General features: G+C 45.4%; 1 protein-coding gene across 1 annotated transcript in view; it reads right to left on the minus strand.

Annotated features, from left to right (window-relative positions):
- SMS (spermine synthase) overlaps positions 1-24,358 on the minus strand; it is a 45,399-nt gene extending 21,041 nt beyond the window's left edge. Inside the window, exons 1-3 of the mRNA XM_053655800.1 lie at positions 24,076-24,358; positions 3,720-3,840; positions 385-475 (exon numbers count right to left, since the gene is read on the minus strand). Of these exons, the coding sequence (XP_053511775.1) occupies positions 385-475; positions 3,720-3,840; positions 24,076-24,124 (261 nt within the window). The 5' untranslated portion in view covers positions 24,125-24,358. The remainder of the gene's footprint in view (positions 1-384; positions 476-3,719; positions 3,841-24,075) is intronic.
- Positions 24,359-24,826: the final 468 nt, after the last annotated feature.

The raw sequence follows: 24,826 nt of genomic DNA on the forward strand, positions 1-24,826 counted from the left end.
AACAACTACTTGTGTTTTAAAGTCAATTACTATGGAGGGAGGAAAGTCTACAGTTAACTGGGAAGTCGGCAATTGTGTGACATAATTTTAACATTATTAAGCCGAGCTGGTTTTATGATCCTCAAATACTTGAGTCAATAAAAGTAAAAAACTGACTCTGACCGGTGTGACCCAGGGGGTAGGGCATCGTCCTGCAAACATAAAGGTCGCCGGTTCTGGTCAGGGCACATGCCTGAGTCATGGGCCAGGTCCCCAATTGGGGCTAAGGGCTAACCGATACATGTTTCTCTCCCACACATGGATGCTTCTCTCCCTCACTTTCTCCCTTCCTTCCTTTCTCTCTAAAAATAAATAAAATGTTTTTGAAAAAAGCGAAAAACTGACACTTTCAACTTCTTTGCCTTCCGCATCACCGTCATAACTCTGAAGGTCCAGCAACACCAACCCATGCGGGTAAATTCTTAAATTGGCAAAGCTACAAAGGAAAGCATAATTTTAAGGTTAGGAATTATATCATGACAATCAAAAGAAAAAGACAAAGACAGCAACCCAACTCAAAGGAAAGACCACTTCTCTTTTTCCCCCCTAAATTACATACCTGACCCTGTTGCTTTCCTATTCGTGCCACTTGCTGGGGACAGGGAAGCCACCAATCATTTAGGGAAGATTTAGAGAGAGTCACCAAATGCTGAGGTTTTCAAAACAGGTTCTTGGGCCCAGCATATCATTCAACAGCAAACACTGTGAATCTGATTTTTAAGAAGTTTGCCCAGCAGGTGATTCAGCCAGATTTAGTACTAATGGAAAGGAGGGTAGGGAGAGGCCAACTGGGTTCCCCGGATTAACCTTCAAAATGCAAAACATAGCCAAAAAACATACACACCTAACATACGCAGTGACAATCGCATGGTGATTCAGGGAAAGGGGGGCGAGGGCTGGGTGGAGGTAGAAAAAGGGAGGGGGAACGGGGATGGAAACAGACTTAGCTTGGGGCGATGGTGGGCGCACAATGCAGTGTGCAGGTGAGGTTTTATTGAATTACACACTTGAAACCTGTATGGTTTTGTGAGCCAATGTTACTCTGATACATTGACTTAAAAAAAGAAAAAAGAAAACCAGAGCCAGGCTTTCCCCGCTGCAGGCAGGTGGTGATTAAATTCACTGAGTTCAGGGTCAACACACTCAGTGCAGCCTGCAAGCCAGACCCAGTCCACAGTATGTTTTGCAAAGCCTGCACTCTAAAAATGGTTTTTATGTTTTTACAGAGCTTTTTTTTTAATGAAAGGAGAATACGTGACACAGACCCCATGGAGCTCCTTACAGAAAAAGCTTTCTGACCCCTAATTTAGTCAATCGGAGCAGCTGTTTTCATGAAATAAAAATGAGAGTAACACATGCAATAAGAGTTAATTATCTGAGAAAGCTTTTTTCCCCAATTATATTGTGTTTGTGTATTGTACATTCACAGATGTGTATCTGACGATTAATGTTACCTCTTACTACAAGCCGTGGTTAAAGAAATACTTGAAATATACTAAATTACAAGATGAACTCTGTTCAGAAAATATAGGCAGTGCTCTTGAATTTAAAAATAAATGCAACTAGTTCATTTTCACCTTCAGCCCTTCGATGGCCTCAAAATCAAGTTCAGGTCTGGGACACCACACACTCAGCTACATCTGAATGAGATGATCAGCTTGCCCTCCCCCGCCATCACCACCGACAGCACAAAAGAATGGGACCCCTTAACCACCTGGATGGTCCTGGCAAAGAGTCCTTTGCCAGAGAACCAGGGGAACGCATAGAATGCTGGAAGGTAGGGTCTCAAGTACCAACCCCAAGGGATTAAAACAAGAAATAAAAAGAAAATTTTACCAGGGGGAATATGGAGAACATGAAAAATGGTGGCTGAGGACCAGGACCTCAGGGGGCCATTAACCAGAAACTTAGGCCAGAAGCTGAGTGTGGAGCTACAGTGCTTCCTTCCCGAGAGCAGTTAGATGTCTGGGTGGGAAGATTTCAGAACAGGACCCACAGGGATGGGTCCCAGCTGATCAAGTGAAACTGGAAAATTAACAGAGATAATGAAGTCTTTTTAAAATTAAGCAAGCTGGGGTTTTTTTTTGGGGGGGGGTGCTGCTTATAAAAGCAATTTCCAATCAGCTCTTGTCACTAAAAAACTACCTTCTGGGAAGAATTCTTAAGTCCTCTGGATGATTGGAATTGGTGTATCAGGTAGAAGATTCAAGAACTGAGGTAGAGGGACAGGTAGGGCCAGGCTGCAAAGGCCCTGAGGAGACAGGTGGTCAGAGATGCCAGGCTTCACCGGGAGTGCAGGAGGAGCTTTCCGAGGCGGCAGAGTGTCAAGGTCTGATTTTCTGTGGTCCCCAAAGGATAAGCCACAGCAAGGACAGTGCCAGATGGTGGCAGGGAGGGTAGAGAAGTTAGGGCGGGAGGGATTGAATGTGCTCCTGCAGGAGCCACAGGGCTTGGGGACAGCTCGGGCATCTTTCAGGAGACCTGCTGGTAACTGGGCCCAACCAAGGAGAGGATGGAGAGCCAAAAGGGGTTGGGTGGCGACACTGTTTTGGATCACCCTCAAGGAAGAAATAACTCTAGATACATATGAGGTATCTGCTAAACACATATATGGAGGTTTGCCATGTAGCTAGAAATATAAATCTGGGCTGGGGGAGAAGGGGTGAGGATGTCTTTGTGGGGCATCAGGAGAGGAAATGCCAAATACTGCCATAAAGGTGGACCAACTAGACTTACAAAGAGAATAATGGATGAGGAGGTGGTCTCAAAAAGTAACTTTCCCTCATCTCATAGCAATGTCTTTGGAGCCCCTCTGTAAGACGGTGTTTGGGGCGCGGTTAATAGAAAAACAAAGGAGAGGATATGGGACATTAATGGAGGCATGTGGAATTCTAGGACTTTGTACTCTTTGAGGGAATGGAATGAAAGCCATCAAAAATACCCAGGAGCTCACACCTTTAAATTAACAGTGTAAATTACTAAGACTCTTAATAGCGTACTTAACCAGCCTAGATGTGGTACAGACATTCCTATTCTCAGAACACACTGACTTTCATCTGTTTTGACTACATAAAGTCCAGATAGTCTGTAAGTGTTAAGGAAAAAAAACTTGAACTCTTGGATCTCCTCAGCTTCCTGGCATGTTTCCAGTACATGTTTGCATCCTGCATCTGACGATGGGTAATGGGTAATCACTTAGTAAGAGTGCTACTCACAGTGGGGTCAACCCACAAGCAGCGTCAGCATCCCCTGGGAGTCTGCTGGAAATGCGATTTGGGGCACTGCCCCTACCTACCACATCAGAAACTCTTGCACAGGGGCCCAGGAACCTGTTTTAACTACGTCCAGATCACTGCCTACTAGTTCACACTGCTTATGCTACTCAGGGCTTCTGGGTCCCAGCCACACAGTAGAATCGCTTGGGGGCTTTAAAGAAACGTTGATGTCCAGTGGCTTCAGTGTCTGGTGGGGAAGAGCCTGGCATGGGATTTTGTAGAAGTGCTCCAGAGAGATGCTACTGTGAAGCTAAGGCTGAGAAGCACTGAATTCTAGCCCCCTCCCAGAAGTTGTCAAAGAAGGAAAAAAATACCTAGACACCCCCACCTACTGCCCTTTGCAGCACCCCCTCTCCCAGCCCTGAAGTGCCCAGGTGCAAAGAGGAGCACTCAAGGACGGCTTACCTGCCATTTTTGTTTATGTAGGTCGCTAAATAGCCATGGTCCTGCCAGGTATGCACCGACTCGGTCATTCCCTGCTCCTGGAAAATGGACTGGAGGCCTTTAAGAATGGTCTCGCCATCAGCTAGAGCGGGGAGAAGGGAAAATGGTCAGAGGAATCGTGTTCAGAAGAAAAGCCAGTGAGGCGCAGTTTGATGACTGAACTTTTTAAGAAAACCTGAACAAAAAGAGTGGCAAGAGTCACTTCTCCCCTTTGTCATGAGCGGCAAAACATTCTCCATCCTGCCAAGCACAGGCTACACAGATTAGCAGGTAACACAGTAGAACACAGTTAATTTAAGGATATAGAGCTGAAAATATCTTGGATTATCCAGGTGGATCCTAAATCCAATGACAGGTGTCCCTGGGAGAGAGAGGAGAGAAGACACAGGGAGAAAGCAGAGGTGGTGTGAAGGCCAGCGGAGAGATTGGAATGATACACCACAGGCCAAGAACAAGCAGCAAGCAAGGACCCTCCCCGCTACAGCCCTCAGAGGGGCGTGGCCCTGCCTATACTTTGTTTGCAAACTTCCGGTCTCCAGATCTAGAAGAGAATAAGTTTGTTTTTTAAGTTACCCATTTGTAATATTTTACTACGGTAGCCCCAACAGACTAATATGCCCACTGAAATTTGTATTTTCAACTTTGCTTAAACGAGAATAGAGTAGCAAAAATGGCAGTGAAGGAGTGACTGGAATGCTCTGAATCCCCGAACACAGAGCAGTTAGGGTACCACCAACCCAAACTCAGACACCATTTAGAACAAAACTAGATGAGAGTGTACCCCCAAATCCTAAGACAGGGTAGGCGGAGAGAGGTGAGCCACAGCCCACACACCTATGCGGTGCCAGCAACTGTGGAGAGGAAGGAAGAGGCTGGGAAGGCAAATGAACTTCAAATCCTGCATTAAATGCCAACAGGCCCTGGCTGCTGTGCTCAGTGGGTTGAGCGCCCATCTGTGAACCAAAAAGTCACCAGTTCAATTCCCAGTCAGGGCACATGCATGGCTTGTGGGCCAGGTCTGTGGTTGGAGGTGTGGCTGGGGCCCTGGAAGAGGTGGCCTATAGATGTCTCCCTCCCACATCGATGTTTCTCTGCCTCTCTTTCTCCCTCCCTTCTCCTCTCTCTAAAACATAAAATCTGAAAAAAACAAAACCAATAGCAGTTTATCTACAGAGAAAGAGGTCTCCTCCCTTTGAGAAGACAGCACGCAGGCAGAGCACTGGAGGGACAGCAGGAGCCCCGGGCAGGGCCCAGGAGTGTCAGGGTGCCCCCTCTTTGGACAACCAAACTGAACTGAGGCCACTTCCAGGAAAAGGCCCCATGTCAGGGACAGACTCCTGGAGACCACAGAACACACCCATGGGGACACAAGCATCGAGCAACACGAGCAGCGACCTTGAGTGTCATTACAGTCTCACTCATTCTCAGTGAGACTGTGCCTCTGGGAAACTCATCTGGCAGAAAACGATCTAGCTGCCTTCACTATTCTGAAATTGGCTCAGGAAATTAAAAGAGGAGGCCTAAATTCTGTGCCCAGAACGGTGGTTTTAAGACTGAATTCCACCTCCTAAAAAATAAAAAAGTTCTGATTTCAAACCTGATGAAAAGATCTGACCTTGTTCAGTGTGTGTTTGCCAAGGAAGCCTGGTGAGGTCAGGCCACCGGGGAAGTGACTGAAGGGCAGAGTGGTGAAGACAAGTGTGCCCAGCACGTCTGAGTCCACACCCCCCGGCGGTTACTTACCCTGAAGACGAGGAAAACCACTATGTAATTATTCAATCCTCCTTGGCTAGAACAGATGTTTTCTGTTTTGAAAGTATATAAAACAACTCATCACTCCTGGTTAAAGGGCCTCAAGAATGGGTTCTGTTGGCACATTACAAAACAGAACACAAATCCCCTGGGCTGGTGAAGGGGACAATCCAGGCAGGACCACCCTCTGTGTCACTGGCCAGGCTGGGCAGTGAGTGAGGATCTCAGCCCACAGGCTGAGCTGGGGCAAACGCTGTTCCTTGGACCAGAGAAAGGGGTTTACTTTGTGTGATAGTCGCAAAGCCCTTGACTGCCAGCAAAGCCCAGCATGGAGATCGTTTGCTTTTTTCTAACAGGCACAATTAGCAAACGCACCAAGTGGGCTAATAACACCCTGCAGCCAGGTTCAAAATGGGGAAAAAAACACAATACAAAGAAATCCAATTTGATGTGTTACTTCTTTTTTTTCCCAAGACTTAAAAAAAGATTTTATTTATTTTTAGAGAGAGAGGACGGGAAGGAGAGAATCATCAATATGTGCCCCCTGCTGGGCACCTGGCCCACAACCAAGGCGTGCACTCCAACAGGGAATTGAACTGGTGACCCTTTGGCTCACAGGCTGGCACTTGATCCACTGAGCCACACCAGCCAGGGTGTGTTACATATTTCTATAATATGGGTCACCCCCCAGTTCAATAGAAACAGGCCAGGTCTGAATGTTATTTCTGGCTGTCTCCACTTCCTGGTCCCCATGGGCACTGTGCCAGCCCTGCCACTGACCTGGGTGGGGACTCCCCTGTCACCCACCCCGCTCCCAGCCCTTGGAGAACACTCCAGAAAGGGGAGCCAGAGCTGAAATAATTGTCTAGCACATCTTTTCCACAATCATGGTTTCAAAGTGAAAAGAGAAAGCCAAAGACATAAACTCCACTTTGCAGTTTCTAGAACATGTAGACCAGTGGTTTTCGATCCTAGCTGTGCATTATAATCACCGAGGGAGTTTCAAAAACTGATGCCACATCCTAGACCAATTAAATGAAAATCTGGGGGTAGGACCCAGGCATCAGTCATTTTTTTAAGATCCCCGGGAAACTCCAATATGCAGCTATAGTTAAGAACCACTAATCTAAACCAGTAGACACAAAAAAGAAAAGGAAATCCCCATGATCTCCAAACCAATTACACTCAAGCCACCAAAAGGTTATTTCAACCTTTACGCCTCTCTAGCAGGAAGCATGTAACACAACCAAGCAAAATGTACGTGGCTCTCTCACAGTTCCTAAACTGAGGCTGACAATATGGTCTAAGTGACAATTCTGTGCCTCACAGGACTTTGGTAAACGGAGTCATGCCCACTAAATGTGAGTAGTTCCCCACCCCACTCTTATGGGGGAAAAATTGCCCAGGGACAAGAAACCCTTGTCTGTAAAGCCTGGGGTCACAACATACCCAACTCTGGGAACGTAAGATAGCAGTGTCATAAATGCTTCCAAATCGGAAAATTCTTCAAGAGATATAACCACACCGCTTTTAGACAGACATGGTAATCCAAACCAGGCTAATAAAATGTTGTGTTTTTTTGGCAAAAGTTCTTAAAAAACCTCTGGCTAGCCAGGGTGTGTAATAACTAGCATACTACTCAGAGCCTTCCAAAGTGCTCAGAACCGCAATGACCTCTCCCAGGGTAAAATGTGTCCTTTTTCCACTAGAGAACTAATGCCCCCATTTCCAGATCACTACCGACTTTGTATGCGTTTATTCAGCAATGGCTTAAAAGGAATCAACTTAGGGGCGGGGAAGGGAAGGATGAAAGCCCAAGTTTCATCTCCCTCGTGTTCTCCCAGGAACCCATTGACAGGTCTGTCTTAGAGAACGAACCCCAGTGCTCTGACCCTGAGCACCAGCTCCAGATGGTCAAATCCCCAACCTGCACATCCGATGGACCCTGCCTACGGCCCACCTGCTCACCCACTGTCCTCTAAGGAACCCGGCACTGGTGTTCATTCCCTCCATCCTTGTGGTCTGGTACTGCCATTCCATCACTGATCCACCTGGTGATGGGCATAAATTAAGAAGATTAGTTGTGCCAACCCAACTTCAGTAGCCCATCAAGTGGAGGGACTGTTGTTGAACAAAAACCTAAGACACCAAGTGCCCTGGCAAAACTGTGGGAAAATGTGCTTCAGTTATATTCTCACTCACTCAGCTTTAAGAGGCTAAATAAAATACAGTAACCCCCTTAAAGCGGATTTCATTAAAGGCTGTCCTCAGGAAATATGCATTCCAGAAAAAGTCTCGACTCTCTCCACCAGTGACCTTGACTTGTGCCTTGAAGTCTTTTTCAACTGGAAAAACTTCCACCAAGACAACTTAGGACAAAAGACGTGCGGACGTTCTTTAAGCTACCCAATCCTGAGTCCTGCCATGCTGCACGCCATCCCTTCTGCAGGGCCACCAGTTGGCACCAGCCTGCCGGGCTATGGGCCAGGGCTCCAGTAGTCTCATCTGTAAAAGTAGGGGGTCGGCATAGGCAATTTGTGGCCAGCTCATCTCCTACTCCCCCAGACCCTAGTGTTTCCACAGCCCTGTGCCCTCCTCCTACCTGATTCTCCACTCCCTTGGGTCTCCCTCCCCCACCCACACTTCCCCATTAAGTCCTGGTCAGAGGGCCCACCCCCACTCCCTCTTAGCTCCATGAGCAGCTCACTGCAAGAGGAAGCACAGACGCTCTCTCCTATCCTTTCCTCAAAGCCTGAGACTCTGATGTCAGAACACCTAAGAGCTAGAATTGGGCCATGCAGTTTCCCTTCCCACATAAACCAGCTTTCTGGTTTTCTTGAAAGACCTCTCAATATAAAAAGAGGAAGAAAGGGAAACTGGACTCCAGTACAGTTTGAAGTCATTCCAGTATCTGCTTTAAAAATCCGCTCAGATAGCCCTGGCTGGTGTAGCTCAGCGGATTGAGCGCAGGCCTGCGAACCACATGATCGCGGTTCGATTCCCAGTCAGGGCACATGTCTGGGTTGCAGGCCGGTTCCCTGCAGGCCAGTTCCCAGCAGGGGACGCACGAAAGGCAACCATACATTGATCTCTCTGTCTCTCTCTCTCTCCTTCCCTTCCCTTCCCCTCTAAAGAAATAAATAAAATCTAAAAAAAAAAAAAACCTGCTCAGAAGTCCTGACATTCACAGTAGGGTACAGTTACATGACCACTGCACTGGTCAAAACTCAGAACTGTACACTAAAGTGCACTCTGTGTACATTATATCAAGTTAACACAAGTCTTTTCCAGGGTTCCCACCACCACCGGCTTAGCCACTCTGAGACTCACAAAAGAGCGCAGCACTGCTCACAACTCCCTCTTACCCCAGCAGCTTGCCCAGAACTGTCTAAGGCTTAGAGAACATCACTTGCAGTCACTCAGGATATGCTTGGTGTAACCAAACACATGAATGTTGCCAGGCAGCAAGGCCAGATTACTGAAATCAGGTGATAAACAGAAAGAGTCTACCTATTTCTCCCAGAGCTTAACCCTTAAAACAATCTTAAGATTGTGTTAGCCCTGGCTGGTGCGGCTCAGTGGATTTGATTCGCTCGGGCCTGTGAATCAAAAGGTCGCGGGTTTGATTCCCAGTCAGGACACATGCCTAGGTTATGGGCCAGGTCCCCAGTAGGGGGCGCACAAGAGGCAACCACACATTGATGCTTCTCTCCTCTTTCTCTCTCCCATCCCCTCGGTCTAAACATAAATAAGTAAAATGTTTTTTTAAAAAGGCTTAATGTATTTCCAAGGTCAAGTAGGCGGTTTCCTCAGGCCTGTCTTCCTTCAACAGCTTGGTCTTATATTCCCTCATCCAGTTGTTTATGTAACGGCAGCAAGATGATCAGTGTCCTCACACAAAACCCAGGCCAACAGGAATGTTCAGAGCAGCATGACTCATAATTATCAAAATGTGCAAAACCCTAAGCCCAAAGTTATAAATGGATAAACAAAACATGGTCTATCCATACCACGACCTATTATTATTCAGCCAGAGGAGAAACGCAGCACTGACACTTGCTACAGCACGGACGGCCCTTGAAGATACGATACTCAGTGAAAGAAGCCAGTCACAAAGGACCAATACTGTATAATTCCATTTTATGACACAGCCAGAAAAGGCAAATCCCTAAACACAAAAAGCAAACCAGTGGGTGCCAGGCTGGGAGGAACAGCGGTGATGCCTACCTAAGGGGTACGGGTTTCTGGGTGATGAAAATCTTCTAAAATTGTCTTGATGAACACACAACTCTGAATATATAATTCATTGTCCCCTGGTATCCAAAGGGGACTGGTTCCAGGACCGCCCTCCCTATGGATACGAAACCCAGGAATGCTCAATCCCATATACAAAACGGCACAGTATTCACATGTAACCTATGCATATCCTCCCATATACTTTAAATCATCTCTAGGTTCCTTACAATACCTAACAATGTAAATGCTATGTAAATAGTTGTTATACTTTATTGCTTAGGGCAGCGATTTTCAAATGGTGTGCCGCAGGAATTTTTAGCTTTCAATACCTGACTATTTATTTTAGTCAGGGACACTGGCCTCTTTTCCCTTAGATCATCAAATTAAAAAATGTCAACACCCAACACAAACAATAAGCTATCCGATGTGAAATGAATCAAAATCATACCTAGTTTTTCGTCAGATCAGCCAGAAAAATAATACATTTTTGGTGTGCCACAGAACTTTAGTAGTTAGTTTATTTGTGCCATGAGATGAAAAAGGTTGAAAATCACTGGTTTAGGAAATAAAGCCTGTAACTCCGTCCCCAATTTTTTCTATCTGCAGTTGGTTGAATCTGCAGATGCGTGGGGCCAACTGTACTGGAAATCACTGAAATATTTACTTCAAATGAAAGAATCGTATGACATTTGAGTCACATCTCAATAAAGCTGCGCTTTTGGATTCTCAGTTACTGTGAAGTAACCAAAGCAACGGAAAGTTCCAGAAGGGGGTCTCTCTCCTGCAATCAACCATAAGCCAGGCCATAGGCACCAGGGTAAGGGGGTTTCAAGGGGCGGTCTTCCTAACCCAATCCCGCCAACCACCATCCATGTCCAAACAGCAAGTGTCTGAGTGGCTGCTGGGTGCAGGCACTGTCCCGGGTGCTGGAGATGGCTTTCCGGCCACTGAAGGGCACCGGCAGCCAATCTCAATGCCTCAGTCCAATCACAGCAATGATGTACAGCATGGTGACTAGAGTTGATGGTACCGCATCATATATTTGAGAGTTGCTGGGAGAGTAAATGTGAAAAGTTCTCATCACAAGAAAAATATTGTTAACTGGGTGATGACAAATGTTGACTATACTTATTGCTGTGATCATTTTGCAGTACAGACAAATATCAAACCATGTTGTACGCCTGAAGCTAATAGAATGTTAAATGTCAATTACATCTCAAAAAATAGCATTATAACGGCGAGGTGGGGTTGAGGGACAATGAGAAACAATTTGGAGGGCTTGCTTTCAGAGCAGTTTCTGATGTTCACAGAGAAAAGCAACCTAACCAGGAAAAATTAACTCTAAGAAAGGAAGAAAAAGACCTACTGATATTGGACTGGGAGCCATACAACACAACACAGAAGTAACCCAGGTCTTTTCAGACAAATGCGCATTAAGGAAAACCATATGGGACTGTTTACAGTACCAGCCACAATGACTACTTCTTAAAACTCACATGCCGTTATACTCGGTGTATTGCAAATGTGCTGCTAATTATTTCAGTGCCTGGCCTTTGCTTCCACGCTGCAGGAGAGCAGTTAAAGGCATATTTCCTATCACCCCCAACACCTACTGGAAACAGGGCAGGAGCCTCATGCTACTTTAAAATAATACCAGCCCAGCTCCTCCAGGAGCTAATCTCCTTACAAAATTAAAGGAGGGTTTATTAAAATATAATTTGTGTGACACAATCCTAATCCGTCTTTAGTTAGGAACCCAAACACTAATACAATACTGTATCTTCTTCCTGCTAAACCTGTTTCCCCCACACACCTCAGATGCAGAATGGGCGTACCTCCATGGAGTTAGTTAACAAGTGGCTCCAACTCTCCGGTCCTCACTTAACCCACATGAGAGGCTAACCAAGGATTATGAAACAAAGCACAGAAAGGGGAGCTTCTGCAAAGGCCTGGCTCTCATTTGGAGGGAAGGTAACACTTAGTTTGTGGTCATGAGATAGATGCTAAACGCTGGGCCACCTGCCGTTTTCCAGAAGGAAACATTGTAAGTGATGTAAGGCACCCTACAACTCCATGGGCTCAAGGAACATGCTTTCAGAAACTAAGAAGGAGTAAACTTGGGCCAGAGCTGTGGAAGAGAAAAGGGGAAGACCACCAAGGCAGTGAACATGGAGAAGAGGTCAGGACCATTAAGAGCCTTCTCTGCAGGTTGCTCTCATCTCCACGGGAAGAAGGTAAAGGAGTGACATAAAACTAGGCCCAACAGCATCAGAAAAGGGACATGGCAGGTGGCAAGACAGGACTTGTAGGGTATGAGGTTAGAGGACGGCTAAAGATGTAAGGAACCTGAACCCATAAAAATAACCAGCCCTTACCTTTAGTTCAAAACTGCCATCCACAGTCCACCAAGAGGTGTCGAAAGGGGTCCCAGCTGCCATCTGTGATCTCCCCCTTTCCCTCATGTCACAGAGCAGCAGGATGAGAACAAGTTTCAGGCTGGCCCGAGGTTGGACAGCAGTGGTGCTTCAGCCCAACCCAGGAGAACAAGATTTCTTTCCCAAACTAACTGTGTGATCACCACTTTCTGATCCAGGAGCACTTAGCCAGTATCAGAAATACCCAGCTCTCTTCCCAGTAACTTCAGGTGGGCAGAATCCTTTTACAGGTCAGACCTAGTACCTTTTATGTTTCTACACACAATTCTTGGGTTTTCTGCCCAAGCTTCTGTGTCAGGCTGTGAATCAAAAATAGCTTTTCCAGAGATAAAGGAGTGTGGTTCCTGTGATGTCAGAAATCACCTTTGTATCAGAGCTGTTTCCAAGGCAGCCCTGGCACGTTCCTTCTTCTGACTTCGGGCAGGGCAGACTCCGAGAAGACATCCAGGTAGGCCCCCTTCAGGGGACCTCCAAGGAGATTACTCAGCACCTAGAAGGCACTGGAAAAGTAAGCCTGATGGCAGAACAGCACAGAGATGAAAGACAAAGGACACAAGTCAAAACACCCAGACACAGAGAGGGGCGTGTGTGATGATGGATTCCAGATGAGAAAAAGGCCAATGTGCGGGGCCTGGGAATCTGTACTCGTAAATTTTTCCAGATGGCTCTGAGGTAAGCCACTGCACTTAGTGTAAAGGCAGCAGGTGGGTCCCATAAAGGGCCACAAAGGAAAGATTTCACGCTTTGCAGGTCTCTCACAAATGTGTGTGTTTTACCACCCTTTAAAATGCAAAAATTATTCTTAGCTGGAGGGCCATACTAAAACAAGCCAGGAAGCAGGATTTTTGGCCCAAGGGCCTCAGTTTGCAGACTCCTGGTCTAAGGTGTTTTCAGCTCTCAGTTCCTGATCAACAGGGTAGACACTCCACTGTAATCTACAACCTGAATTTCCAGAAGTGGTGTTAACATGAGACTACAATAATCTGAGGAATAATTCCTAAATTCAAGTTAGCAACTTATTAAATGTGGGGGGGGGGAGCCAAGCTAATAACCTATATAACTAGGACCCCTGCTTTTTAAAAAAAAATACACGAAAATGACATTAGCAGTTAAAAGAAACACCACAGTACAGAATGAGAATTTTTAAAGTCTCAAATCACTCATCTGTCCTCCCACTTCAAGAACCTAGAAAAATAAAAGTGAGCCCAATGCAAGCACAGAAAGGAAATAATAAAGATAACAGCAGAAATCAATGACATTGGAAAAAATGAAGCAAAAGCTATTTCCTCAAGAAAAAAATCAAAACTGACAAGCTTTAGCAAGACTGACAAAGAAAAAAGAGGAGATACAATTAGCAATATTAGAAATAAACAAGAGATCGCTTTTCGGCCTTTTGGCTAAGATCAACTGAAATAAACAAGAGATATCAGTATAAAGACCAAGAGGATAATAAGGAAATACTACAAACAACTCTACCCCCCAAAATTTGACAAGAAGGAAAAGGGCCAATTCCTCAAACACAACCTACCACAATTCACCAATATGAAATACATAATCTGAATGGCTCTGTGACTACAATATTAAGGAAATTGAGGGTGGATGGGGTTGAATAAAAAGGACATGGAGCCCTGGCTGGTGTAGCTCAGTGGATTGAGCACGGGCCTTTGAAGCAAAGGGTCGCTGGTTCGGTTCCCAGTCAGGGCACATGCCTGGGTTGTAGGCCAGGTCCCCAGTAGGGGACACATGAGAGGCAACCACACATTGATGTTTCTCTCCCATTCTTTCTCCTTCCCTTCCCCTTTCTCTAAAACTAAATAAATAAAATAAAAAATAAAAATAAAAAAAGGACATGGAAAAAATACAATAAAATTTTTAAGTGAAGTAAAACAAAAAATACCTATGCTCTTAGCAAATTTTAAGTATATAATACAGCACTGTTAATTATCAAAAAGAAATCAAATGTGTCATTTTTTAAACTAAAAAAAAAAAAAAGATCTTGAAGCCAGATGGTTTCACTGGAGAATTCAACCAAGCATTTAAAGAATTAACACCAGTTCTATATAATCTCTTCCAGAAAACAGAAAAGGAGAGAACGCCTCCCAATTCGTTTTACTAACTAAGCCATTATCCTAACACAAAACCAAAACCAGTCCAAAAGGAAACCTACAGACCACACCAATATCTGCCATGAATATAAACACAAAATTCATTAACAAATACTTGGAAAGTCCTTGAAATTCTTAACAAGTAAAAATCCCACAATATGAGAAAATAATTATATGCCATGACTCAGCAAGATTTATTCCAGGTATGAAATATTTTTTAAAAAATCAATGTAATGTGCCCTGGCTGATGTGGCTCAGTGTACTGAGCACTGGCCTGAAAACCAAAGGGTTCCCAGTTCAATTCTCAGGCAGGGCACATTCGTGGGTTGAGGGCCAGGTCCCCAGTAGGGGGTACGGGGATACGTGAGAGGCAGCCACACACTGATGTTTCTCTCCCTTTCTTTCTCCCTCTCTTCCCCTCTCTCTAAAAATAAATAAATGAAATCTTTTTAAAAATCAATGTAATTTGCCATAGTAATAGGCTACAGAAGAAAAATCACATGGTATTAACTGATGCAAGAAAAGTATCTGACATTCAACACTCGTTCAAAATAAAAACACAAAAACTGAATCAGAAGGGATCTCCCACAACTTGATAAACAACATCAACAAAAACCCTCCAGCTAGCACTACACTTAATGGTAATAGACTGAATAGTAATGAGGCAAGAATGTCCTCTCTCCCTGCTGTTATTCAACAAAGTAACTACAGTGTAGCCAGCCCAATAAGGAAGAGAGGTGAAGGGCAGTGGCCACGGTCACATAGCTAATGAGTGGTGGTACCACCAGGATTCAAGCTCAAGCAGTCATGCTCCAAAATCTGGTGCTTTTAAAATAAAGATATTGTGTTGCCTTCCTCAGTTTTATGTATGTGAAAAGAATAAGCCATTGGTCCCATAAACCAAAACATCAACAGTGACTGTCTACTGGTGATAAGGATTTCAGATCTGGGTTACCCCCTTCCTCTGTATTGCCCTACACCCTATACGTATTCTAAAATGAGCAAATAGCTTTTAAAACAAAAAAAGGCTATGTAAAAAGCCAAATATATAAACTATTACTTGAACAGCTTCTGCAGTTTCTTCAATGGTCACATCTTTATTCAAAGAAAAAACACACACATGAAATCCACTAACAATTTAACACTCACAAAATGCTTTTAAAAAAAGTCGTATCATGTTCTTGCACTTCATACCAAAGGGAATCAGTTGATAATAAGCTCTTTTCTCTCTCCAACCTAGACTAAACGCACTTAGGAACATGAAACACTTGGATGAACACGTCCACCACCTTCGTCCTCAAAACCCCCAAATCGAGGAACAAGTACAAAGGACACATGAACAAAAAATAAGGGGGGTGGAAATGGGAAAGAGGTGGGGAGCATGGGGGGCGGGGCTGGGATGGGAGTAAAAAACAGAAAACTGTACTTGAACGACAATTTAAAAAAAAAAAGAGAGAGATAGCCCTGGCTGGTGTAGCTCGGTGGACTGAGCGTGGGCTGGGAAACAAAGGGTCACCAGTTCGATTCCCAGTCAGTGCACGTGCCTGGGTTGCAGGCCGGATCCCTAGTAGGGGGGCATGTGAGAGGCAACCACACGTTGATGTTTTTCTCCCTCTCTTTCTCCTTCCCTTCTCTCTAAAAATAAAATAAATAGTCTTTTAAAAAGAGAGAGAGAATTTATTAGAGTAGTATATTTAAAAAAAAAACAAACCCAGCCCTGGCTGGCATAGCTCAGAGGATTGAGCACAAGCCTGCGAACCAGACAATCGCGGTTCGATTCCCAGTCAGGGCACATGCCTGGGTTGCAGGCCACTTCCCAGCAGGGGATACACGAGAGGCAACCACACACTGATATTTCTCTCCCTCTCTCCTTCCCTTCCCCTCTAAACATAAATAAATAAAATCTTTTAAAAAATCCATGGGGCCACATTAAACAACTGCAGCATTGTGTAGTTCAAAAACTCAGTGTTAAACTATTTCTAAAACACCATTACTGTTTCTCAAAACGTGGTCCAAGGCACTGGTCCTGAAAAATACTCCAAGAAAAAGGGTTCCATGTTAAACCAAGTGTGAGATACCTTCTATATACACTTCTACAAATTCAAAATGCCCTTTAGCCTATCGGCCTGGCTTCATCATTATGATCTGCAGTCCTTCAGAACAGACAATTTGGTGAAATATAACAGCATCCTCGAAATTGGTCAGGATTCTCCCTGCAGAAATTCCCATTCTAGAAAAACGGAATCATGCAACACAAATCCATGTAAGTAGTATTTTTAAAATGAAGGCTTCTTTCAAAATTTCTGCTTTACTAATTCAAAGAAGTCCTTTATATGTAGAATACCCTTCAAATCACAGGCCCACCCATTTTTTCTGCCTTGTCGTTTGCCAGCAGAACTTTTCTTATACTTCAGTACGTTAAACTCACACCTCTTTATAACTGAGCACCTTTACCCACTGGCACAGTAAGTACTCAGCCCTAAGTACTGCAAATAGTGTTACATACTCTATGTATCATTGGACACTCTTCCAAACATTTGACTGGACAGTGTGTGAGATTATGGTATCATTAGCACCTTCATGTGAAGAGAGAAATTAAGGTGCCCGTAAACCATCTGGAGGGTCCCGTCGGCTCAGGAATCTAGAACACACTACCTGCTGCCGGCTCTTACCAGCTCCTTTTGGGTTTGCGGCTTAGCACATAAATGCATTTGATCACAAGCGCGCACTAGCTCAGTGGCTCCTTCCGGAACACAGATGACTGTATCGGTTTAATGAAATCCAGGCCCACCACAACTCAGGGCCCCAGAGTTGTTTTTTCTGGGGTCTGGAAAAGTGCCTAGTTGTAAGGGTTTAAAAGAGCGTTTGTGCAATGGTTTACATACTTGGTTTGCAGAGTCAATTGGGGAGGTTTCCCAGCTTCTCAAAAGAACTGAGCCTGTAATTAAACTACCATGAAATGGTGGTTGGAGCCGCAGCGCACACCAGCAGGCTTGGGTTACAACTGCAGTGAAATGGTGGATTGAAATGCCTGAAAAATCCAGGACTCCAAAAAGTAAACTCAATAATAGCTTTATTGAACACATTTTGAAACAGACGGCCAACCGTAACTTTCAAAGTAATCCTTACCTACCAAGGGTTGTTAGTATAACTGTGGTGGTCTCAATTCAAATCATACAAAGTCTTACTCAGTTAACAAATCCGACACCAGAAGCTCTAACTTTTCAAAGCTATGAGACCGCAGCACTTCAGTGTGTCTCCCAAAAAGGTAGCGAAGGACTGCAATTGCCCATTCAAATACAGTCAATTTCATTATACAATTAAGAGGATGCAAAGAAATTGGTAACTCCTCTATTGCAAAACAAAACAACCCCCTGCCCCCCAAAAAACCACACAAGACATTGTCTACGGGCTTGGCCACTGAATTGAAAAACTGTTCTCCTTCAAAAACATCACATGCAGGGCTTTGAGATTACTTGAAAACGTTCCTGTCTCTTGTTAGCTGGGGTGGGGATCATTCTTAATGCCTAGATTATAGAGTCAATTCTTAAACAGCTGTTATCCCCTCCATTTACGATACAGAACTACCACGTGAGAATTAGCACAAATTTTACCACACTCGACCTCTGTAGGTTTCAAGAAATGGGTATAACTATGGAACTACATTCTAAAAAATTATCATGATTTATAGAATTGTTTAATGGCAAGTACACAAAATGAATCTTCAGCAACGTGCAATTATTCAGCCTGTGGTCCAATAGAGTATGATCAGTGAAATTAAGACTATATTGCAGCCCTGCCTGGTGTGGCTCAGTGGACTGAACACCGGCCTCTGAAGCAAAAGATCACTGATTCAATTCCCAGTCAGGGCACATGCCTGGGTTGCAAGCCAGGTCCCTAGTTGGGGGTGTGCAAGAGGCCAACAATTAATGTATTTCTGGAACATCAATGTTTCTCTTTCTCCCTCCGCTCCCCCTAAAAATAAATAAAATCTTTAAAATGAAAGACTCTATTGCAGAGTTGGGGGAGAAAAGTTTTAAAAAAATCCTAACCAAGCCAAACAGCATGCCAAATGAGGGCAGACTCTAACGTGGACCTCCGCCAAGCAGTCCACAAGGCATTTTCGAACATAATTAAGGTACCAAATCATACTGAAAGATCCAAAAATGCCTCGCCTCAAGTTGTTCCATTCTGAGTTCAGGCTATGTGAAAGCAGAAGTTTGAAACTGAAGTGTCTGTTCAAGGACTGAGAACTGGGTAGAAATGGACCTTGTAAATGCTGATCAGGTCAACCTGATCTGGAGGGCAATGAGGACCCTCAGGAGGATTTTAAAACAAGTAAACAGTTAGGGGTGTCCAACCCAACGCATGCAGCCCAGGATGGCTACGAATGTGGCCCAACACACCATAAACTTAAAACCTTTTTTTGCTTATCAGTTTTCATTAGTGTTTGTGTATTTTTTAAAGATTTTTGTTTATTTTTTAGAGAGAAGGGAGGAAGAGAAACATCAATGTGTGGTTGCTTCTTGCACACTCCCTACTGGGGACCTGGCCTACAACCCAGGCATGTGCCCTGACTGGGAATTGAACCTGCAACCCTTTGATTCGCAGGGCAGTGCTCAATGTACTGAGCCACACCAGCCAGGGATAGTGTTTGTGTAATTAATGTGGCCCATGACAAGTCTTCTAGTGTGGCCCAGAGATGCCAAAAGGTTGCATACCCTGGAAGGAAAAATGATCTGTTGAGTTCCGGATGATCAAGCCTTACCCAAACTGAAGACAAATAAGGAGACTATGGCCCAGAACCAGAGCCAGGAAAAAAGTGAGCAAGGAATTTGGGAGACTACAGAGTACTGACTTCATGACTTGCTGATTGGGGCTGTGGTGGGTGAGTTTTGTTTGTTTTGAAATGAGGGTCTTTTTATAGTAGTTCTCCATACTTAACATCAGAATTACTGGGAGAAAACCGGTTAAAAAATGCAAATTCCAGGAATGCTGTCCCCTCCCACCCTGTGATTCAGTCAATCCAGAGTGAGGCCCAGGCAGACATTTCCCACTTCTAGGCTTCCTGGCTACAATGAGAAGGATGGGTGTTATCACAATGGTAGATAAGGGATAATGATAACGTAGAGAGAATGGGGAAATCTACTCTTGAACAAACACTTGATGCACTGAATTGTTGAGGTTTTAACTTACAGCTATTTAAAACATCAGAAACTCGATATGCTTCTATCAGAAAGCAGCTAAACAAACGCATGGGAGAGTGGAAGCCTGGTAGATGGGCTGAAGGTTTAGGAAATTAGGGAGAGTCACCTGAAGCCACAGGTTCAGTTGGGTAGGAAGTGGTGGTCATCCCCAACTCCCGACCAACCCCAATGCAAACCTTGGAGGAAGACACCCTCCCTCTGTGCCTACTGATTCGTGCGTAATGGAGACTTCCAAACACCACCAAAAAAATTTGCTGATGATGTCTCATCCCATTTACTATAACAGCCTAGTGAGAACTTACACTGGGGTTTCTCTACTCCAGCACTACTGACATTGTGGGCTATCAATGCGGTGGAGGGGTCCTGTGTACTGTATTATGTTTAGCAGCATCCCTGGTCTACTAAATTCTAGTAGCATGTCCCTAGTTTTGACCACCAAAAATGTCTCCAGATACTGCCAAATGTCCCCGGGGGAGTGGGTGAAGAGAGACTGGAAGGTTGAAAATCACTGCCTCAAACTGAGGGACCTCCCAGTTGTTGAATTAGCAAAGGCTTTGGAATCCAATAGACATGGCTTTGAATCCCAGCTACCAACCCCACCAATAAGGTGAAAACTTCAATGGGCCCATGTATTCATCTTAAAATGGGGATAACGGGACGAGCCAAAAGATTGTTGTGAGGATCAGCTAAAATAATGTGTGATGTAATGACTAGCCAAGGAGGCATTTACCAAATATAAGCCTTTACATTTTCAAGTTGTTCTGAAGAAAGAGGAGGGACATCTGCTTATAGCTCTGGCCTTGATCGGAAACCTCCTCCTAAAAAACAATATACAGAAATGGCGGTCCAGTTCTCTCTCTGGCTCCTAAGGGTTCTGAACCTCAGGGTCCATGGGCTCCCAAGGGGTCAGTGGATATAATTCAGAGGGTCTGTGAAGCTAGATGGGGAAAAACACACATCCTTAATTTTACGAATTGAAATTTAACATTTTCCTCAATTATACTTATAAAATCACACATTCTCAAATATACCTGACCAATGTTACCAATAAAATCACAGCTTTTCTTATCACATCACAACTTTTATACAGACTTCCTCCTCTCTACTTCGGAATTGTGGACATTATTAGGCCATGTTATTTTGTATGTTACTGAAGGAGCACATTATTACTATACCACGTATTTGGAGTTTTTTAATATGAAAACTACATTTCAAATAATTGGGTTATTTTATACATTTAAAATTCTTATTCTCAGAAGACCTCCACAAGCCTCCCTGATGAGGGTTCAAAGGCACAATAAGTGAAGAACCCCCAGCCTAAACCTTCTGTTCTTAATTTGATAAGAACAAGGTTTTTATTGTGACATTAATGCATGAACTTGAGTGACACGGCCTTTCCCCCCCCCTACTACATAACGCATAGGTAAGTAGTCCAAAAGACAAACACAACAGCATCAGCCAGGCGCCTGGTTTCTCCACTCAGGATTCATCCTCAATTCTAAAAGTAAATGTGTGCCTTGTTTTCCCCTAGTGGACTTAATAGCAGCTTTCCACTATCAACATAACATCAATCGGGTCCATTTAACCAGCACTTATCAAACACCTACGATGTTCCAGAACTGCTTCCAGGTCACAGACCGTGGAGATCTGCCTTCAAAGATGCTCCCAGCCCAGGGGAACAAATGAATACCAAAAGGATTGCTAGACCTTTTCAGGGCGAATTTGGCCAACTAGAAACTGTGCTGTAACAAGGGCAAGCAGAGGTCATGGGTATTTCACCCACCTCTGTACACCCCACAAGCTCACTGCCCAGCATCCAGAACTAGAAACAAACCAAAGGTCCTTCCCCAGCCCAGGGATACTTTAACGATACAAGCACAAGACATGTTTTAGTTTTGTTAGCCTCTCAGGTTGAGAAATCACAAAATGTTTTCTGGGCACATGAGTCCTCCGAGTCCAATGCTTCACTTACAAGATGACCAAAGATGAGATTTTTTTTTAAGCAAACATTAAAATTTACTGGGTTACCTCATCAACCTGTGCACTAAACAGGTCTCACCAGGTCCAACTTAAAATTGCCCTTAGCGGCCCAGTGGCTGCTATGTACTAGCTGGCTTGCATTGGTAACCAGGCTGTATGGAATCACAGTCACTTCACTAAATGTTTCAAGTTTAATTCCATTAAAATCACATCATTGAACTGCAGCATTAGGAAAAATTACTGACAAATGGGGGAAAAAAACATGAATGCAGGCTTCACAGCCATTTGACTCACCCTTGAGTCACATCTAATACTCAAGTGAAGAGTAGTGTTTTTTGACTCATTATTATCAATTAAAATAAATGTTTTTGGAGACCTCACAGGTTGTAGATCTCTCTCACCAAGTGCCCCTTGATGAAAACCAAAAGAACTTAGAAAAGCCTAATCTAGCCAGATGCCCTTATTTTACAAATGTGGATACCTACTGACAAGTGAGGGTGACATGCCTCTCTGCCTGCCTCTATCGAATGATGGGGGGAATAAAGAATCAGACTTCTCTTAACTCCCCAAACACTCTTGTAGTGACTCAAGATCTAACGTAGACGTACGCATGCATGCATACACACATCCCCCTTGATATTATTTCTTTGTAGGATGCTCTTCACCTTGCCACCAAAACTTTCTCAGCTTTAAGATGAACAGGCTGGGAATTGAGAGTAACTGGCTGGCAATACTCCTTAATCTTTTTCTACTTTATTTTCTCTTTGCCCAACTAAATTATTTAGATGTCACTTCCACACCTTCCCAACTCTGATTCCGCCAGTTTCTCCTGCTCCCTTCTCCAAAGTGAGCGTCCATGGTTCTCTCTCCCTCCCTGGCCATATCTGACCTAATGAAGTGTTCCAAGTTTTCTCACTTTTTCTTCACACAACTATGTGAAGATTTTCCCTCACTTTTACAACAGAACAGAAAAGCAGCCATCATTTCCACAGGCAAATGAAGCTGAAAGGCTGTTTGGGATTCACGCGGTGATACAAACTGAGTAAAGCACCAGAATCTTCAGGCCTCATGCCGAGATTACCCTTCTTAGAGCCTAGAAACTCCTGCTAATGCACGTGACTACTCAGAGGCGCTAGCTTACCTCCGGATCACCTCCAAGAGTCCCCTCCCTGCAGCTAGGTGACCTTGAGCCAGCATTCCTCAAGCCTTTCACCCTTCTGACCTCCAAATTGAGTATGCTAGAACTTTCACCAACCACTAACAGCTTTAGCTGGCAGGTCAATTATTCAACAAAACCTTAGCTATCTCACACCCGACTAGCTGCTGCCCTAATCACTATTTTATATTCGGATTCTTCCCGGCAATCTCCTTTCCCTCCATCCTCACCTAAGAAATGTGGGAACTAAACAATGCTTTGTTTTCTCCAAGGCACTTCCAGACCACCCAAATACAATGAGATTACTTAACAACATTGTAGTATTTTCCGGCAACTCCCTTAACACTAAAAGCCCTCTTAAGTGCTCACTGTTCTTCCCCCTTTTTACCACAGGGAAGATGAAAAACAAGACCAAAGTCACATGCGGAGCCAATCATGAAGGCCAGGGCTCAAACCTAGATCTTGCTCCAGTCCTCAGTCATTTTATTAAGTCTTGTGCCTCCGGAGATGCTTTAACCTTGGGGGAGAAAATGTAAAGTAAGTACCCTTAGAAGTTCAAAAAAACGGGGAGAGAAAGCGAGAAAGTCAATGTTCCAAATGGTAACAAAAAAGGTGGATCCATCCAATTAAAGAAAAATACTGCAAGAGCAGGATATTGACGAGATGCTCCAATGCTCCAAGTGGGACGTACAGGAAGCGCAGATTTAAGTCTAAAGCTCTCACAGGTTTAAAAGCCACCAGAAAACAAGACCCGCAGTCCTACCCCTCCCCCCATGATACAAGCACCCAGAGCCAAGCCTGAAAAATACCCCTCCCCCCTCATAGTTCCTGCACACAGTTCCGACTTCCCCAGCCCTCTATTCTATTCGCCTCTCAGGCTTCTTAGGCACCCCAATTCGGGGAGTTTGGGCTCCCGCGCCCAGACCTCATCCCCCCCCCCACACACACACATATAATAATCGTTTCCTTTTCCCGTCCCCGGCCCCTTTCCGGGGGATCCATCTCCTACGCAGTCGCCCAAAAATTTTGCAAGCGCAGCGTGGTCCTCTCCCCAGCCTGAGCTCCCGTGAGGGGAGTCCCCGTCCCCAGGGGGGGGAAATTTACCCGCCCCAGAAAACAGGAAAAGGTCACGCGGGTGGCCCCGCGCCATCCACGCCTAGTCCTGCCACCGCCCCTGCACAGCCGCCCCACGGTGTCCCGCCTGGGGGGCTCTAGGCGACCCGGGCCCTGAAGGGCGACTGGGCTGGGGGACCCCTGCGCGGCCCCTGCAGACCCCGCACTGCGGCCAGGACCGAGCGCGGAGCGAGTCGGAGCGCGGCCTCCACCCGCCAGCCGGTGCACATGGTCCCGCAGCATGCATTGTTCGGCCCGCTGCGTGCGCTTCGCCCGGCCGCAGCCCTCCAGGAGACAGGGGCGACGGGGCAGGTGGCGGCCGCATGTCCTCACCTTTGGCGCCGAGCATGAAGTCGAGCGTGCTGTGCCGTGCTGCTGCCATAGTGAGGCGAGGCCCTGGGCCATGCCTGGGGGAGACGGCCGCGGGAAAATGGGGACCGCACCGCGGGTCAGCCTGCGGCCAGCGGAGACCGTGCCGCGCCAGGGAGGCCGAGGGTAAGAGGTGGGAGGGGCCGCCGGGAGCCACCCGGGGCGCGGGGGCGGGGTCGGGCCCGCCTCCGGGAGGGAGGAAGCGCAGACGCCCGTAGCCCCGAACTTACAGCGCAGGGGGGTTGAGGCCTCGCTAAAGCAATGGTGGAAACGTGGGCGCCGTGCTCCCTCGTGTGCGTCACCAATGGCCGCGCCCCGCGCCCAGGCTCAGACGGGCGATATGGCCATCCGTTAGGTCACCTTAGGTTTAAACAGCGCAGCACGACTTCCGGGGGGCCCACCCCCCCTGTATTTCCCCCAGACCAGCCCCCAGCCCAAGGCCCCTCTTATTTCCCGGCCAAGAAAATAAAATGCTAGGTTCCACCCTGTAGTCTCAAACTACAGTACTGCCGCCTTTTTCTTAACTCTTCAAATGCTAATAGTAATGATTACCATTATTGTTAGCAAGGGTTGGCTTTGCATTTCAGGACAGACTAGAAAAGCTCTTGGGCATTTAATTTACCTACATTGTCATGCAAAATGGGAATGGGGGAGAAGCCAATGAGGGGATAATGTTGATGTTGATCTAGGAAATTTCAGATTATAGAGCTGCGCC

Source organism: Artibeus jamaicensis, unplaced genomic scaffold (genome assembly GCF_021234435.1).
Source record: "Artibeus jamaicensis isolate MK-2021 breed Jamaican fruit bat unplaced genomic scaffold, CSHL_Jam_final scaffold_1283, whole genome shotgun sequence".
Classification (NCBI taxonomy): domain Eukaryota; kingdom Metazoa; phylum Chordata; class Mammalia; order Chiroptera; family Phyllostomidae; genus Artibeus; species Artibeus jamaicensis.